The 16,969-nt window shown below is 50.7% G+C and overlaps 1 protein-coding gene across 1 annotated transcript; it reads right to left on the bottom strand.

Annotated features, from left to right (window-relative positions):
- Positions 1–8,702: 8,702 nt before the first annotated feature.
- On the bottom strand, positions 8,703–13,085 carry IBA57 (iron-sulfur cluster assembly factor IBA57). The gene is made up of 3 exons (XM_086614697.1): positions 12,787–13,085; positions 11,130–11,476; positions 8,703–9,920 (listed from the first exon to the last, which is right to left on the bottom strand). The coding sequence occupies exons 1-3, from the start codon at positions 13,083–13,085 to the stop codon at positions 9,529–9,531; spliced, it is 1,038 nt and encodes a 345-aa protein (XP_086470823.1). The 3' UTR covers positions 8,703–9,528.
- Positions 13,086–16,969: the final 3,884 nt, after the last annotated feature.

The following is a 16,969-nucleotide window of genomic DNA, read 5'->3' as shown; positions in this document are numbered from 1 at the left end:
GATAGATTTTTATAGATCTGCACACTCTAACTGTGGTCCACAGCCAGGATTACTCCGGACACCGCAGTCCTACTATTTCCAAATACTTTTGCATGCAAAAATGACTGAAGCCTCCTGCTCTTACTCTGGAGTTTCAGAGGATTTTTTTTGTTTATAAAAGCCATAAGACTCTACTCCCCAATTAAAAAAGCAAAAACACTCTTCACAAAATTTGTAAGTTGCAAAAACTGCAAATGCAACTAAGCTGCAACACGTCATTATTCAAAAGTTAAAATCTGGGAATGCTAAGGGAAAGTTTTCCACAGGTGGTGGAAGACAGTTACTGAATGCATCTATCACTAAATAGCCCACACTGTGCAAAATATCTCGTCAGCAAAGACACTTTGAGTGTTTGAATAACATATTTGTGTTCAGTGGAGGCTCCGTGGAAATTAAAGAGAACTTCAGAGCATCCATCTCCATCTATTCACCTTCACTTGTGACTCCTACCAGGTGGCACACCCCGACTCTGTTAAATCAGGGAAACGCAGAGACTGTTAAACAAACAGGTACAGAGTTTCCAGCTGAACTTGCACCCGCTTTGGAGTCACCTAATCCAAAGGCAGCTTGAGTACATGACTTGTAGATTATGTCCATTCAAACCCATGTTTCTGTAAAACAGGATTATTGTCATTAATATACTCTAAGTATAAATCTTTTCCATTCAAAATATAAAATTCCAGCTTAAGCTACAAAATATTTTTCCAGATTCATTTTCAGATGGACCATCTAATACAACTGAAACTCCTCTAAATCAAAACGTCTTTCCAAATGTACTTTTAAACAAACAAAAACGCTGAAATTGCCAATTACTCAGTGTGTCAGAACAAACTCTTTGAAGTTACAAACCAGCACACGTGGCCAAATAGAATTTTTTAAATGAGCTGCTCGAGGATCTGGACACACTCTACATGGTCACACAGAGATTTGCGCATTAATTCCATCAGACTTCCACAATTAGATATGAAGCTACTTTTCCTACTTGAGCAGCTCCTCACTTTGTGAGATTCAAGTACTAAGCAGATGTGTTCAAGATCGCAGACTGAGCAAACGTTGTCACAACGTCATTAAACAGATTGAAACTGTTTCTAAAGAGAAACAAAAGGGATCTATTAAATGCTTGAGCAGTTGTTAAATTTCACAGAGAAAGGAGGACAGCAAGTGTTCCCGAGTTTCCCACCCGCTTTGTGAGTCTCTCCTCACCGTCTCTATTAGAAGACTTTGGTGGTCAACATGAAGAGACATTTGTGTTTGGAGAATTATGGTTTTTGTCAGGCGCTCACCATATGTGATCACTGGAAAGGCTGGCCACTATCAGGTGAATAAATCACAGAACAGTTTGGGTTGGAAGGGACCTCAAAGATCATCTAGTTCCAACCCCCCTGCCATGGGCAGGGACACCCTCCACTACACCAGGTTGCCCAAAGCCTCATCCAACCTGGCCTTGAACACTTCCAGGGATGGGGCAGCCACAGCTTCTCTGGGCAACCTGTGCCAGTGCCTCACCACCCTCAGAGGGAAAAATTTCTTCCTTATATCTAATCTAAATCTGCCCTCTTTCAGTTTAAAGCCATTGCCCCTTGTCCTATCACTCCACGCCCTTGTAGAAAGCCCCTCTCCAGCTTTCCTGTAGCCCCTTTAGGTACTGGAAGGCTGCTATAAGATCACCCCGGAGCCTTCTCTTCTCCAGGCTGAACAGCCCCAGCTCTCTCAGCCTGTCTTAAAAAAGTCATCACACTTTCTTTAAGCTACAGCACCACAGCAACCTAAGCAAATATTACACTGCAAAAATCGCTTTGCTGGATTGTTTTCCAGCTTTCTAAAATACCAGTATTACTCCAGACACCCGGCACCTCTCCTGAACAACAAAACCCACATGATTCTTACCCCGTTGTGAGACTTGCACCGAGACCAACCCGCACAGCTGTTACCACCCGCCGTGCCCAGCACACGTTCCCCCCACCAGCACAGGCCACTGGGGAAGCAGGGGCACTCAGACGCGCCAGTCGTACCCACCAGAGCGCTGCGGCAGGCGGATCCCTGAGCCTTTCAGAGCAGTGGTGTAGCCCATGCGGCGCTGACCCAGCACCTCCTTTCCCCCCGCAGCGTGGCTGCCATGGGACGCACGCTACACACCCCCGTTACTACACGCACACGGAAGCTGTTGCCAGGCTATGGATAGCGTCTCTCCTCCGCCCCTCCAAGCCGCGGGACGACAACGGCAGAAAAGAAGCAAAACAGATTTGGGGCCGCCGGGAAGGAAACGGCCCTTCCAGACAAACCAGCAGCGCCGGCGTTAAGCAGTTACTCCGTGCAGCTACTCCTAGACAGAGGAGTCTCTCAGCTGCACCAGCACTACGAGAAACAGCACGAACCCCTTGCCCTTAAACGTCACCTCGTGTTTTCCTCAGACACGCTCCCTTTTTCCAAATATCTCTGCAGCAGCTGAAACCCTCCCCTAGCCAGCAAAGCCATCGCGCTGCCAAAGGCCTTGCTGCACAAGTGAAAGAAACACCAAGCTTACATTTTTGCTCTTCTTGCTTTACAACCAGTCTCAGCCATGTAACGTCTGATGTCACTGGAGTACCAGTATGTGGAAGTACTATGGGAATTGTAGTCTTTCCTCTCTTGTGCAACAGCTAGGAGGCACAGGATCCAGGGCTGCAACCACGAGCCGTAGGGACCGTCTCCTTCACGCAGAGGAACACAGCTGAACTTCTTTATCTCAGGTGGGAAAGAAGAAAAGCACGTGGCAGGTTTTGAAATGCACCTTCTCCTCCCACTCACACAAGAAGTAATTCCTAAGCAATAATCCTCAGGTGATCACACACATCCAGAACCATGTAAGTTGCAATCATGAAGCACGACCCAGGGAGGACATTTTAATTGCTGTAATATACAATATATCCATACCAACATCGTATCTAACAGTAGGAGAATTCTTATGAGAAGTTGGTTGTCTCTTGTACCTCTGGGGTTTTGGTATGAAAAAAGTTTACTGGAATGAGTGGTTTTTGTCAGTAGTGATGATGCACCTGCCACTTTTACTCCTGTCTCCCCACTGAAAGCTGCCGTTTCGCCCACCCCAGTGAAGTAACTATGAAGGACTTGCAGTGTGAGCAAATCAAGCCCTATACTCTCCATAACAAGCACTAAAAGTTGTTTTAGTTAAAGGCTTTCTCTCATGATAAAGTGTTGCACTCGACTTAGCTGCTCCCCACAGTCAAACATCTCATTAACCGTTACATTTTATCACCTTTTACACATTTGTCCTTAATAAAGTAATTATTTTCCCACGACTCAGACAACCAACCCTGACCCTTCCCTCACTTCATCATCTTTTTAGTGCTCCAAAAAGAATGAAGACTCATAATTTAAGCAAATTAAGAAATCCAGAGACAATGCAACAGAGCCATTTTCATCTTTGGAAGAGAGCAAGAGAAAAAAAACAAGTATAATATAACACAGTTCAGCTGTTGGGAAGTGTAGTCCATCATCAGATTAATTGCAGTCTTGAGACTACAAAAAAAAACAGAAAGCGGAACGCTAACAAGTTCTGATTAAATTTTTTTAAAAAAAAAACAACTCAAGCTGCCCTTCAACACACACCTAAGTCATCCGAGTAAAACCAAAAAAACGTGTTTTTCACCCTGAACAATAAAACTGCCCCACAATCCATCTTACGTAATATGAGCAAACTCCTATGAGAACTAGAAGCGTCACAGTGGAAATCAAAAAAACATTTGGTCTGAAGCTCTTCAACGACTTAACGCAGGCAAACTACAAGCAAAACATCCTAAAACGGTGGGGGAAAAAAAAAAATCCAACGACTTTCTCCAAAGTTTTCCTCTGTCCCCAAGGCATTTTCACTAAGTTACAGTAACTTGTTCTGCAAAGCCTTGGTTTACGTTATCACTATTTTCTCTCTGCAAAGCTGTAACAGTCGTCAGAGACGGCAACTGTTCTCTGGATCGTACAACAGCCTGATGTAAGCACAGTTTGAGAGTGACAACACATACGAACACAACACGAGAAGCTTTGATACCCATTTCCACATTTAGGTTTTTAGAATTGCTTATTTGCACCAGTGCTGCTGATTGTACACACCAAATTCCAGTGTTTCGAGAAAAAAAAAAAAAAAAAACAACAACAAAACCGCATCAAAAATGCACAGCCATGCTCTGACTAGGGATTAAAGAAAACAGAGAAAGCCCAAACATTTCTAGCGTTACGGCAGCACAGTACTAAAGTCCACACAATAATTTCAGTGATATGAGTAGCCTCCAATTGCATTGAATGAAGTTCGACATCCGAATTTCACGCTCGTTTGGCCTGGGCAAGACAGCAAGAAAGAGAGGAAACCCAGACACAAATCCACAAAAACAGTTTAGGCATAAATTATTTCCACTAGCTTGAGAACAGCGTTGCAGGAAAACCAACCAAACAAACCAACCAGACAGTCTTTTCTGAAGGACTCAGAGCCTGTGCAAAAGCAAATCATTGCACAGATAAAAAGAGTGAAAGAATAGTTTGAAGTCAAAACAGCGCATCTTGTTGCTGCCACCCAGTAGAAACTGTGCTCTCAACAATATTCTTACAAAGTCACTAGAAGCAGTAGCTACACCCTCGTCCCAAAGTAACACGCAAAATGCCCCCAAGTGCACATAAACAGAGCGTGGCTTCCACAGCAACGGCTGCGAACAGGGAGACCAAAGCTGCCAAATTCCCCTGCCCTGAAAACGCTGGAGAAAACGAGCTTGAAAAAACTTGGAAAAGCAGGAGCACCACAGACTGTGAAGAATTAATTGTGTTTGTGACTCTCAGCTGTGCAGTATTCTGACACCCCCTGAAGATGCCAAAGGTTTCAGTGACGTGTTAACAGCGGGCAAACACACTCAAAACATTAATAAAGCCACAGTATCCGTACGGATTTTTTTAAACTTGTTAACTTCAGGTAAGTCAGTGTGAAGAAGATGCTCATACTGGTGCCAGCCTTGCCAAAGCACTATGAATTCATTCGGTGATGCATTTTAAATAGCAGATTGCAGTGATTTTAATCACTCGGTAGAACATGTGTTTAAACAGTAGACTTAAGTATTAGCAGCCATTATTCCGGACCCAACACCACACCAAGACAACTTTTGCAGCTTTTTAGTATGGCAGGAATTGTAAAAACCGTAAAAGTGAAATCGAACATTGCTTCCAGGGGAAAAAAAGAAAAAAACGGGGGGGGGGGGGGGGGGGGGGGGGTGGGGGGAAGAACAATTTCTACAATTTCTTTTTTTTTTTTTTTCCTGAAACCAAACACTCCGATGTATTCCCCTCTGCAGCCTCAGAAAGCGACTCCTGCCCCGCTACAGGGATTTCAGGCTCGTACTCACTCCCTTCCCCATCTCCCCGGCTCTAACTCCGAGCGCGCACAGATTCCCAACAGACAGACAAGCGGAAGAGGACGACAGCCTCGCACTTTCGCAGACATGTCCTTTATTTACACGGCTCTGCTTCGCCAGCACCCGCAGGGGCTCCCCTCCCTCCCACGGACCCCACCAACACTCGCCGCCGCTCCTCACAGCGCGGAGGCCGCTTCCTCCCCTCACAGGAGCGCAGCGCGGCGCCCCACGCCCTTCCCGCCCCCCTCACCCCCTCAGCTCCCAGGCCGCGGCTGAGGGGCGGCAGCTCCGACGCCTCACCTCTGCCCGGGCAGCCCCGCCAGGCCGAACGGCCGGCGGCTGAACGCGACCCGCCACCATCTTATCCTCCCTCCCGCCTCCCGCCCTGAGGGGCCGCGGCGGCGCGCGCCGCCTCCCCACACCCCCGCGAGCGGGCGAAGGCGGGAAGGGCGCGAGCGCCCCCGCGCTCCGCCGCGCGCCAGCGAACGCCCGGCCAACGGCCGGCGGTGGGAGAAACCACTGCGCGGGGGGAAAGGGGGGGGGGGGCGAACCATCGCCGAGCGGGAGGGGGGACTCGGCATAGCGGGGAGGGCGAGGGGGAACACCGAGAAAACGAGGATCGGGAAGGGGTTGGCCTCCGGGAGAGCGGGGCGCCCATTTTCCGGCTGTGTTCCGTCTGAGACAGGCAGCTGAGCGGGTTACCTGACACCTGCGCCGCCATGATCGCCCCGTGCTGAGGAAAGCAGGAAAACCTGCCAGGATCGCACCATAAAGGTGTCTCGTTTCCCGCCCGGGGCGGCGGAGGGGCTGCCTGGGTCTGGTGCCGGTGTTTTATTTCTCACCATTTCCTCCTTCCTGCAGAAATCGGTCACTAAAAGTGCCGCTGAGGAGATGTCAGCCCCTCGGCTGCCGTGAGGAACAGGCGGGTGGCTGTTCGCCCCTCTCTGCCCGGCTCCGCGGTGGCCTCGCTCGGCGGCGGAGCTGCTCGCTGCCGTCCCACCTTGGCTGGAGGAGATGTGCGCCATCACGGATCACCAGCGAGGCAAACACCCTTCAAAACCAACCCTGCACCAACACCCGGCCTGCCAGCCCACGCTCACCCAGCCATTAATGATGGAGCAGGCCGTGAGGGAGAATAAAAAAATAAAAGGAGAGCATGGATTGGGGATGCCCTTTCCAATTTCTGCTGCATCCTTCCTCTGCAAGCGAGCTAGTACCTCTGGAAAAAAATCAACCTGTGTGCACAGTTTGTGTCCAAGCACCCACATTCACCATCTGCAGCTGTTGACAACAGAAGAGCCGTTTAGAAGACAAAAGAAATGCGTGTGCACCAGGAAAGACGCAGGGCTTCTCCAAGCGGGAGAAACATGGTGTTTATCCAGGCTGTGCACGCACCAGTACAATATAACTATTCCAAGGAGGCTTTGTGCAACTGGTGGCAGAGGAAAAGCTGCTTCTGGCAAAGCGGCACCAACACGGGCAGCACAGTCTCGTCTTTGTCACGTTCGGAGGATCCAGGAAGGGTGAAGCACTGCGGTTTCATTTATTTTTCCAGCAGAAAAACTTTGTTAATAACCTCGAACCTGACAAAGGGGTGACAAACAGTGTAAGAGATGGATAAACGGTGCATATTTGGGGCTGTTCAGCCTGGAGAAGAGAAGGCTCCGGGGTGATCTTATTGCAGCCTTCCAGTACCTAAAGGGGGCCTACAGGAAAGCTGGAGAGGGGCTTTTTACAAGGGCATGGAGTGACAGGACAAGGGGAAATGGCTTTAAATTGAAAGAGGGGAGATTTAGACTGGATATAAGGAAGAAATTTTTCACTCTGAGGGTGGTGAGGCACTGGAACAGGTTGCCCAGAGAAGCTGTGACTGCCCCATCCCTGGAAGTGTTCAAGGCCAGGTTGGATGAGGCTTTGGGCAACCTGGTGTAGTGGAGGGTGTTCCTGCCTATGGCAGGGGGGTTGGAACTGGATAATCTTTGAGATCCCTTCCAACCCAAACCATTCCATGATTCTGTGATTCCATGTTTCTTGTCAGCAAGCAACCCAGAAAAGTTTCTGTTGTGTACCTTCACACAAGGTGAATAAAAGGCAGCACCTCTTCTCTTTCAGACGAGTCACATGTAAATTACTGACACAATAAACTTTTAATGTATTCCACAAGCCCATTTTACACCAAGCATAGAGTTTTGACCAATTTGCATTTCTCACAAATGCCATTCACAGTGACACTAAAACAGTGGCAGAATGTGCTCTAGACGGTTTTTGTTACAAACATGCATGCAAGAGCCTTTTTTTGGGGGGTCAGAATGGGATCTCAGCTCTCTCATCATGCGCTTCTGCACACGCACCCTTCCAAGAGCACGTGTGCAATGGATTTATTTTAACACAAAAATACAGAGGGCTCCTGTAAATTACTGCAGGTTGACAGGGTCAGGAGGCACAGAGCTGGTTGGCTTTGGGATGCAAAGAGGAACACATTGATTGCAGAAGCAAGAAAATGCCAAGATAGAAGAGCAGTGGGAGGCAGGAAAATGCAGCAAAGAAATGCTGAAGTACTGGGCTGCTCTGAAAACCCAGGGATGGGTGATGGAGAAAACTGTGGCTAGAGACAGCAGCAGGGACAGGTTTTTGTGTGCGGGGTACAGAGAGCTCTCGGAACAAGTGTGGCAGTGAAGCAGCCAGAGAAACAAGGGTGGTGAAAATCCTCGGGAACACTGGGCTAAGCCAAGAGCGCGTGTGGCATTAACCTCTTCTCCGGGAACTGCAGCTTGACACTGAGAGAAGGAGCAGAGGTCTGAGATGGGGATGCGCTGTCCTTCCACCAGCTTTGTGGAGAGAGGGAGGTAACCCCTGCCAAAGGCTTCAGGCAAGTGCACAGGGTTTTTCTACAAGATGATTTAGATTTAGATTAGATCTAAAGAAGAAATTCTTCCCTCAGAGGGTGGTGAGGCACTGGAACAGGTTGCCCAGAGAAGCTGTGGCTGCCCCATCCCTGGAAGTGTTCAGGGCCAGGTTGGATGAGGCTTTGGGCAACCTGGTGTAGTGGAGGGTTTCCCTGCCCATGGCAGAGGGGTTGGAACTAGATGATCTGAGGTCCCTTCCACCCCAAACCATTCCATGATTCTATGATTCTATGACAGGGAAAAGATGGAAGATGCCAAAAAAATCCACCCTTCAACTGTTGTTGGCAACGGAAGGGCACGTGCTTCCAGTAAGAGATTATTCTGCCAAGCACCAGCACACCAGTACAACAGCCACACTACAATGGTGCACGCTCCAATGCACTTTATTTCTGTACAACGTCACTTTCCTCTCTGAAACGGCGGTGTGAGCCAAGGAAGTTGTGCAGAACCGAGGCCAGGAGGGGCAGAGGTGCCAGCTGCTGCTGGCTCTGCCCCCTCTGCTGGCGCTGAAGCCGGGGACCAAGATGCTCACAAACTTTCCCACCAGGGATGACTTACTAAAATCAAGGTCTGAAGTGTGGAGCACGAGGTATTCCGCTTCTTGAACACAATTAGCAGCTAGAGTGGTGGGAAAAAAACACCCTCCCAAAACAGCAAGTTGAAGAAGCAGCTCAATGCAAGGAGTGATTTGCAGTGAACACTTTGGCCTGAGTACGTATCTTCTGCGAGGTAAGAGCTGCATGCTCTCCATTTCAAAAAAACCCACAACATTATAACACCACAGAATGGTTATTCTGAACAGAAACATTCTGTGCACACAACGGGGAAACTCCTGCTCCCACGGCTCGTCTCAGTCCGAGCACACATCGCGCCCTACGCAGAGCACAGTCTGACTGAGCAAGTGGTGGACTGAAAATTCCCCAGGAGCCCAACCCACCGACATGGGGCACCCCCCAAACAAACACAGGGCACCCCCAGGAGAAGGTGCCTTTCCCTGTGTACTCCAGATTATCCTCCTGTCCTCAGCAACCGGCCGCTGGTTTGGGCTCTTGCTGTTTCGATCACATTTAAAGAATCCTGTAACACCCTCCATCAAACACCACCACCACCAGCTAAAGGCAGAGTCGCCTTCCCAAATTTATCAGGGAAAATTTCATCTGAACGAGGCAAACGTGCGAGTGGTGGCTCCTCGTTTATTTGCTCGTGGATTTTGGCCACCACTCGGGTATGCTCGCCGTGAGCTTCACTTTGTGACCCGCTACATTCAGGCAAAGTGGCTCGTTTATATTCGCCAACCTCAGCAAAGCTATGCCAACTTCACCTCCTCCAGCCCGGAACTTGCCCGCCGACTTTCCCGATTCAGTTAAGATCTCGGCACCCTCCGGAATGCCATCCTCGGGAAGAGGAGCTGAAAAGCGGACTGGCAGCAGACGTTTGCGAATGACACCCACGTGGTGGGTCCTGGCTGTCAGCTCCTGTCCAATGTAACAGCCTTTGGTGAAGCTGATGCCATTCATGTAAGCCAGGTTTGATTCCAGTGGGAGGGCTACTCCAGGAGGGATATCTTTCACGCCTTCAGGAATTCCTAGGAAAAAAGTAAAACCAATGGGTAAATGTGCTAAGATCTCCAGTATTTAAGATTTCTGGAATACGCCTCCTCTGTGAGTCATAACCCGCAAGAAGCTGCGTGAAATAATGAACTTCCCAGTGCTCCAGTTTGGGCCTGAGTGAAATCGTTAGCCAGTAACGATGTAAACAGAAACTGCACTAGAACCTCATTTCACAGGAGCTCACAAGCACCCCGGTGGAAATTCAAAGCACCCAGAACGATGCAGACGCCCACACAAAGGCATCAACGTACCCGTAAGGCCAAAATCCTTCTCGCCCACACCCCACAAGAAGACCTTGATGTCACCAAGAGTTACTTTCTTGAGAGCTAAAGAACATAAATTGGCCAACTGTCTTTGTTAAAGCACAAATGCCAAACGTCTGTATCATTAGCCCTTCTTTTTGTGACCAATGACACAAAAACAGTATTTTTTTTTCCAAGCAGAATTTTGCACCCAGCTTCCTGCGGCGGCACATCGAGTGCCAGTGTTCCAGGGAGGTGGCACACCACCACAGCCCAGCCCAGTCTGACCCATTAACAGCTTGTTCTTCTCAATCAGATGGACTCAGGTCACTGTTTATAAGCAGAAGACCATCAACTTTCAGTCTGACAATTAATTTAAACCACTATCAGTGTGGACACAGCAAAATCAATGGGAGCTCTGATCGAGTTCCCACTCAAATCAATCATCCGCCCCTTGGCCTCTGAGTTAACTCCACGAATCCAGTCACACATTTTTGGGAAAGTAAGTTAGGGTGTTTCCTTTCCCTTCCTTAGCAACAAGGAAAACACACAGACTGTGCGTAATCCCCAAACAACCAGAATTACTCAAACCAAACAAGTCTCCCTCTAGGAAAATGAATAATCCTGCTTTTCTTTTGCTGTTAGTGTTCCTGACCCACTGCCTCATCATCTCCGTAACAGGAAACTGTACCCAAATATTGCTTCTGCCACCAGGCAGTATTATAAGTACCAGATCACTTTTTTTTTATCCTCAAAGTAGCAAATAATAGCTGTACTTGTTAACAAGTTAAACACACCGAGACCTACCAATGTGGCTTTTATCATTCCCTCTGTCTGACATCAGCGTATGGACTCTGATAAGATGAAACTATGATAATACATACATAAATACATTTCCCAAAAATTCAGAGACACAGAGTGCAGAACAGGACTTGGCTTTACCTTGTTGATACCTGTGCCTGTGGTAATCCTGAATATTTCCAATATGACTCCCAGGGATAATCTCCGATAGATTTGCTCCTTTCTTGGTAATCAGTCTCCAGCCCATGACTTCTGTTCTGGGGTCAGGAGTTAAAATCACAGTCTGGCCTGCACATTTAGCCAAGGAACTGGTAATGTCTCCAGCCTGCTCCCCAGGGACGACAGCCCACAAAGACAGGTCAAGGCAAGGGGCGATGTTTACTTTCCTCCGGATCTTGTACAGTTTCAGATGTTTTTGTATGGCATCCAGCACGCCGCTGTCACACTCCAGCAGGATGTGCGGCTCTTCTTCTGGACTCTCGTGTAGCCTAAAAAAAGTAACACCTACAAGGTCAGAAAAACAAACCCCACCAGCAGCGGAAGCCAACACGCTTTATCTTGATCCTGGTGTGAATCCAGAGATCTGCGGAATTTCACTGAAGGCTGCTGGCACACATGAGAGCAGCGCTCAGGCCCCTCCTGTAGTGAAATACCTGAACTTTTTCTGCCTTCTTTTCCACTATTTCCTAGCAAATCCTGCCCTCGAGGACAGAAACATGTCTGGCCTTGAGGTCTGCTCCATCGCTCATGCTTACCTAAAGCCAGGTGACTTTCAGCAGGAGAAGCTTCGTTCAGCGGTGTCTTCTGTTAGTTATCACACTGTTAACCCGATCCATGAGTGTACCCAAGCCCTGTTTTCCATGGACATCACACCCACATGAGGTGGTTATACGGTGTCATCATCGCATATAGAATCATAGAATGGTTTGGGTTGGAAGGGACCTCAAAGATCATCTAGTTCCAACCCCCCTGCCATGGGCAGGGACACCCTCCACTACATCAGGTTGCCCAAAGCCTCATCCAACCTGGCCTTGAACACTTCCAGGGATGGGGCATCTACAACTTCTCTGGGCAACCTGTTCCAGTGCCTCACCGCCCTCAGAAGGAAAAATTTCTTCCTTATATCCAACCTAAATCTCCCCTCTTTCAGTTTAAAGCCATTTCCCCTTGTCCTATCACTACATGCCCTTGGAAAAAGCCCCTCTTCATCTTTCCTGTAGCCCATTTAAGTACTGGAAAGCTGCAATAAGATCACTCCGGAGCCTTCTCTTCTCCAGGCTGAACAGCCCCAACTCTCCCAGCCTGTCTCCATAGCAGAGGCACTCCAGCCCTCGGATCATCTATGTGGCCTCCTCTGGACCCGCTCCAGCAGCTCCATGTCCTTCTCGTGTTGGGACTCCGGAGCTGAACGCAGTATTCCAGGTGGAGAATATCACCGGGTGTGCCACAGCGTCAGTGACCACAGCACAAACCGCTCGTTTCGGATACAGCCCGAATACACTCACAGACGCTGCACTCGGGGCGCTCCCTGAGGGCCGCTTTAAGAACATTACGATCATTACTCTTTTCTGCCGAGGCAACCCACAGACTGCAGCCGGTAACGAACGATACGCAGAGCGAGCGCTTTTTTGCACATTAATTCCTAAAGACAAGCCAGAAACGCCTTAGACGCTGCTGTGTGACACGGCGGCTGACAGGAGCGCCCTGCGAACGCGGAGCAGCCCGCCAAGGCCGCGCGCTCCCGTTTCCATGGCAACAGGACACCCCCCCCCCCCCCCCCCCCCCCCCCCGGGCTCACCTGTACAGCACCAGGTCATAGAGGCAGCGGCCCTGCACGTTCAGCGCATGCGCGTAGAGCGCGCGCGGCGGCGCCGCGGCGCCGCACGGCGCGTCCCCCGCCACCAGCCGCGTGACGTCGTTGGTGAGGAGCCCCTGGAGGAAGAGCGCGGCCTCGGCGCCCCGCACGCCCAGCAGCGCCCGGCCCAGCGCGAAGCAGGCGGCTGCCGCGCTGCCCCCGCCGCGCCACAGCCGGCGCAGCCCGGTGGTTGCTGCTCCCGCCGCCGCCGCCGCCGCCGCCGCGCCCGCCCTCACCAACATGGCGGCGGGCAGGCGAATCGCTGTCAGCAGGGCCCGCCGCCGCGCACTGCCACCGCCGCCGCCATCTTGTGTGTGTCGGCGGGGCGGGCGCCACCTGCGGGCGGGGAGGGAGGAGCCGCGGGCTCCGCCCCTCTCCCGCCGGCTCCGCCCCCCTCCCGCCGGCTCCGTCCCCTCCCGCCCCTGGCCGCGGTTGTAGCGCCGGTGCCGGGCACTCCGCTGGCCCTCGGGTGCCCCTGCCAAGGCGGGGGGTGGGCAGTGGCCCCCGCCGTGGGGAGCGGGAAGAAATCAGCCTAAAACAAAGCCACCGACTGCGGTTTTGCGGTGCGAGTCCTCCCCCCTGCTCTCCTGGCTGCTCCCAGCGTTCCTGCCCCCTTAGTCATTCCTTTACCCCCCCGCTGAGATTTTAATCCCCTGGAAACCGCAGGCAGATAGGGGACGAACCCGTTCTCTTCCAGAAATATTTTGGCTAGCGTGCTGGAAAACGCTGCTGCTCCAAAGGTTCCTGTTTTCCACTCGATTTTAATGCTCTGTTACTACTTCTGTGTCTGTAGGACCCCTCAGCTACCCCCCAACCTCATTTAACACTCCTGGAAAAACGGGCAGTAGCTCCGTTCCGGAATAAATTGATAGTGTTTGACAGTGGGAATTTCTACTAAGCAAAGTTACACAGAAATAAAGTCGCTGTGCTAAAAGTGTGGAGCTGAAGGTGCCGTTCTCCTGCCTCCTTGATGTTTGTTAGTGCTATGGGAAGAGGGCTCTGAAGGGCCTTGGGTTCAGCTGCAGCTCGTTATGCTGGAATTCATCCCACGATTCGAGAAATGGCCGTGAGTCATGCCTGTCATTTGAGATTTTGCTTTTCTCCAGTCGCTGCAGCTCGGTTTAAGGCCGTCCTGCCCCTTGTTGCTGCCAACCCCAGCACATGTGCCGCTCTGCAGGGAGAGGGCTCGGCTGGCCCGAAATGAACCCTGTAAAAAGGAGCCGTCAGTGTTCATGGGAATCATAGAATCGTAGAAAGGTTTGGGATGGAAGGGACCTCAAAGATCATCCAGTTCCAACCCCTCTGCCATGGGCAGGGACACCCTCCACTACACCAGGTTGCTCAAAGCCTCATCCAACCTGGCCTTGAACACTGCCAGGGATGGGGCAGCCACAGCTTCTCTGGGCAACCTGTGCCAGTGCCTCACCACCCTCAGAGGGAAAAATATCTTCCTTATATCCAATTTAAATCTCCCCTCTTTCAGTTTAAAGCCATTGCCCCTTGTCCTATCACTACACGCCCTTGTCAAAAGTCCCTCTCCAGCTTTCCTGTAGCCCCTTTAGGTACTGGAAGGCAGCTAGAAGATCACCCCGGAGCCTTCTCTTCTCCAGGCTGAGCAGCCCCAACTCTCTCAGCCTGTCTCCATAGCAGAGGTGCTCCAGCCCTCGCATCATCTTTGTGGCCTCCTCTGGACCCTCTCCAACAGCTTCATGTCCTTCTTGTGTTGGGGTCTCCAGAGCTGAATGCAATATTCCAGGTGGGGTCTCCCGAGAGCAGAGCAGAGGGGCACAACCCCCTCCCTCAACCTGCTGCCCACACTGCAACAGGCAGCACTGGTGCCAAGTCCCAGCTCAAACCCACCGAACCCAAAACCATGAACCGAGGGGCTCATTTTTTTTTCAGGAGCTGTGAGTGTGACGGCAGCTGGCCCTTGGGCAGGACCGGGCTGTCCCCACATGCCCTGGCAGTGATAACCTTATCACCTAGTGCCGTGTGTGGGGGCACGGATCCGCTGCCGGCGGTGGCGAGCAATGCGGCGTGTTCACTGGCCCTGCTCGGAGGCGACGCTTGTCAGGCAGCAGAGCAGGTGCAGAAATAAAAGCAGGCGGCGGATGTGATTCCAGATGACCTTGGCATGTGAACGTGCTCTGCCCGGCTGCTGGCACGTGCCGCGTGGCAAAAATGGGGCTGAGGAAACCCGCTTTCCTTTAAACCAGGGCTGAAGATGCAGAGAGCTTGTGCCCGCTGTGTTTTTTTTGTTTTTCTCTCCCTGGAAATTGGAATATGCCAAAAGCAGGAGATACACTTTGCTTTTTAGAGATCTGGGAAAAAGGGGAAGGTCATATAGCTGGAATCACAGCTGGGCTGAGACCCTAGGGTCCAACAGGCACTGTAGACCCACATCTGGCTCCAGCTTTGCCCCTTCTTTGCCCAGGGCTACATCCCGGTTGCACCCACAAAGATGCAGGGACAGGCGGTGGCCATGCCACGTGCAGCCCTTTGCCATCTCGCCCATTCCCATGCTGCCTCCTCACCATCATGCGTGTTGCATGAAGCCCCACAGAGTGAATTTGAAAGGGTGGCAATGGAAAGAAAAGTGAAAATGGAAAAGAGTCATGAAAACAGTTTAAGCCTTTATTTGGTTTTTCACTTCCTACAAATTTTATTCACTTTTTTCTGGGTTTCCTTTTCTTTTGGCACAGAGTTATGCTGCCAGTTTAGTAGTATTCAAATGTTTCAGTGGTCAGAAAATATAACTCTGCCAGTTTAGTGCATTAAATTGGCTCAGGGAATGCTTGGAGGGAAGCCATAGTGTGGTCAAGACCTGCAACGCTGAGAGTCAGGGGGAGGTTGGTGCCAGCCCTCGCTGAGTGTGTGTCTGTCTTAACCAAAAGTAGGAGACCTGAAACCCAGTTGGAGGGACAACGTGGTTCCCAGAGCTTTCCATAAGATTAATTTGGCATACATTGGGTGAGTCTTCCCCATCCACATCCATCACTCAATGCTCTTTGTGGATGTCCATCCCTGGAAGTGTTCGAGGCCAGGTTGGATGAGGCTTTGAGGGTGTCCCTGCCCATGGCAGGGGGGGTTGGAACTGGATGATCTTTAAGGTCCCTTCCATCCCAAACCATTCTGATTCTACGAAGTTACGGTGACTTTATGCCCACTAGCACAGCAGGATCTGTCTCCAGTGGGATCAAATCATCCTGCCTTTGCTCATGAGAGCAATATTGCACTTGGCTGATGCTCTCCTGTAGGATTAATATGGTGGGACTGAGTAATGTCATCTCCCTTGCTGGTACCTGCGTTTGGTGCAGAGGTTGCATCTGACCTGCTGTGCTTTGAGCAGCAAGCATGGCATTTTGGGGACTTGTCTGTTGCGTTTAAAGCTCCCAGATATGGTCATGGATCCTCTCTTCCCTGCCCTCTGAAGCCACAGTCTCAGCTCAGCAACTGAACAAAAAGGAAAGCACGATAAAAGGAGTCTGTGTCCTCAGTTCACTTTGCTTCTATGCTTTGAAGGCACTTTTGGAGCATCAAAACGCCCTGGTGCTGAGTGGGCTTGGCAAAGGCAGAGGGAATTTGGAAAAGCACATTCTCTGCGATGCTCAGTCCACATCTGCCAGAGTCTCTGGCGTAAAATATCTAAAGTTATACTGGGAAAACGGCCCTCTCTTACATTGGGTTCATCTACCCAAATGTGGACATCCACAGCCGAGGGGGCTGGGCTCCTTTGTAGGTGATGGAGATGAGATAAAAAGACACTTTCAGGATGCTTCGCTTCACTCTGAAGCCTCTGAATCACTTCAGTGGCACCGAAGACGTGCCTCTTCTCCCCATGGACTCCAGGTGGTCCTGGGGGCCCAGCTCCATGCAGGGATCTGATGGTAGTGGAGATCAGTCTCTCCTCTGTACCTAAGGCTCTCCATGTCATGGTGAGACCACGAAAGCTGCAGGTCCCTCTTATCCATGATACTGCACCCACATCAGCCTCATGAATCGTCCCCCACCAGCTTTGTCATTCCCAGCAGCATTTGTGGAAGGAGAGCTGGTGGCACAGGGTGGCAGGGCGACAAGACGCAACATCCCCGGCTAAACTCTATCCCAATGGGGACATTCCCTGAAA

The sequence above is a fragment of the Tauraco erythrolophus genome, chromosome 7 (assembly GCF_009769465.1).
Source record: "Tauraco erythrolophus isolate bTauEry1 chromosome 7, bTauEry1.pri, whole genome shotgun sequence".
NCBI classification, from domain to species: Eukaryota; Metazoa; Chordata; class Aves; order Musophagiformes; family Musophagidae; genus Tauraco; species Tauraco erythrolophus.
Note: the sequence above shows the minus strand (reverse complement) of the source record. Positions and strands in the feature narration are given on the sequence as shown.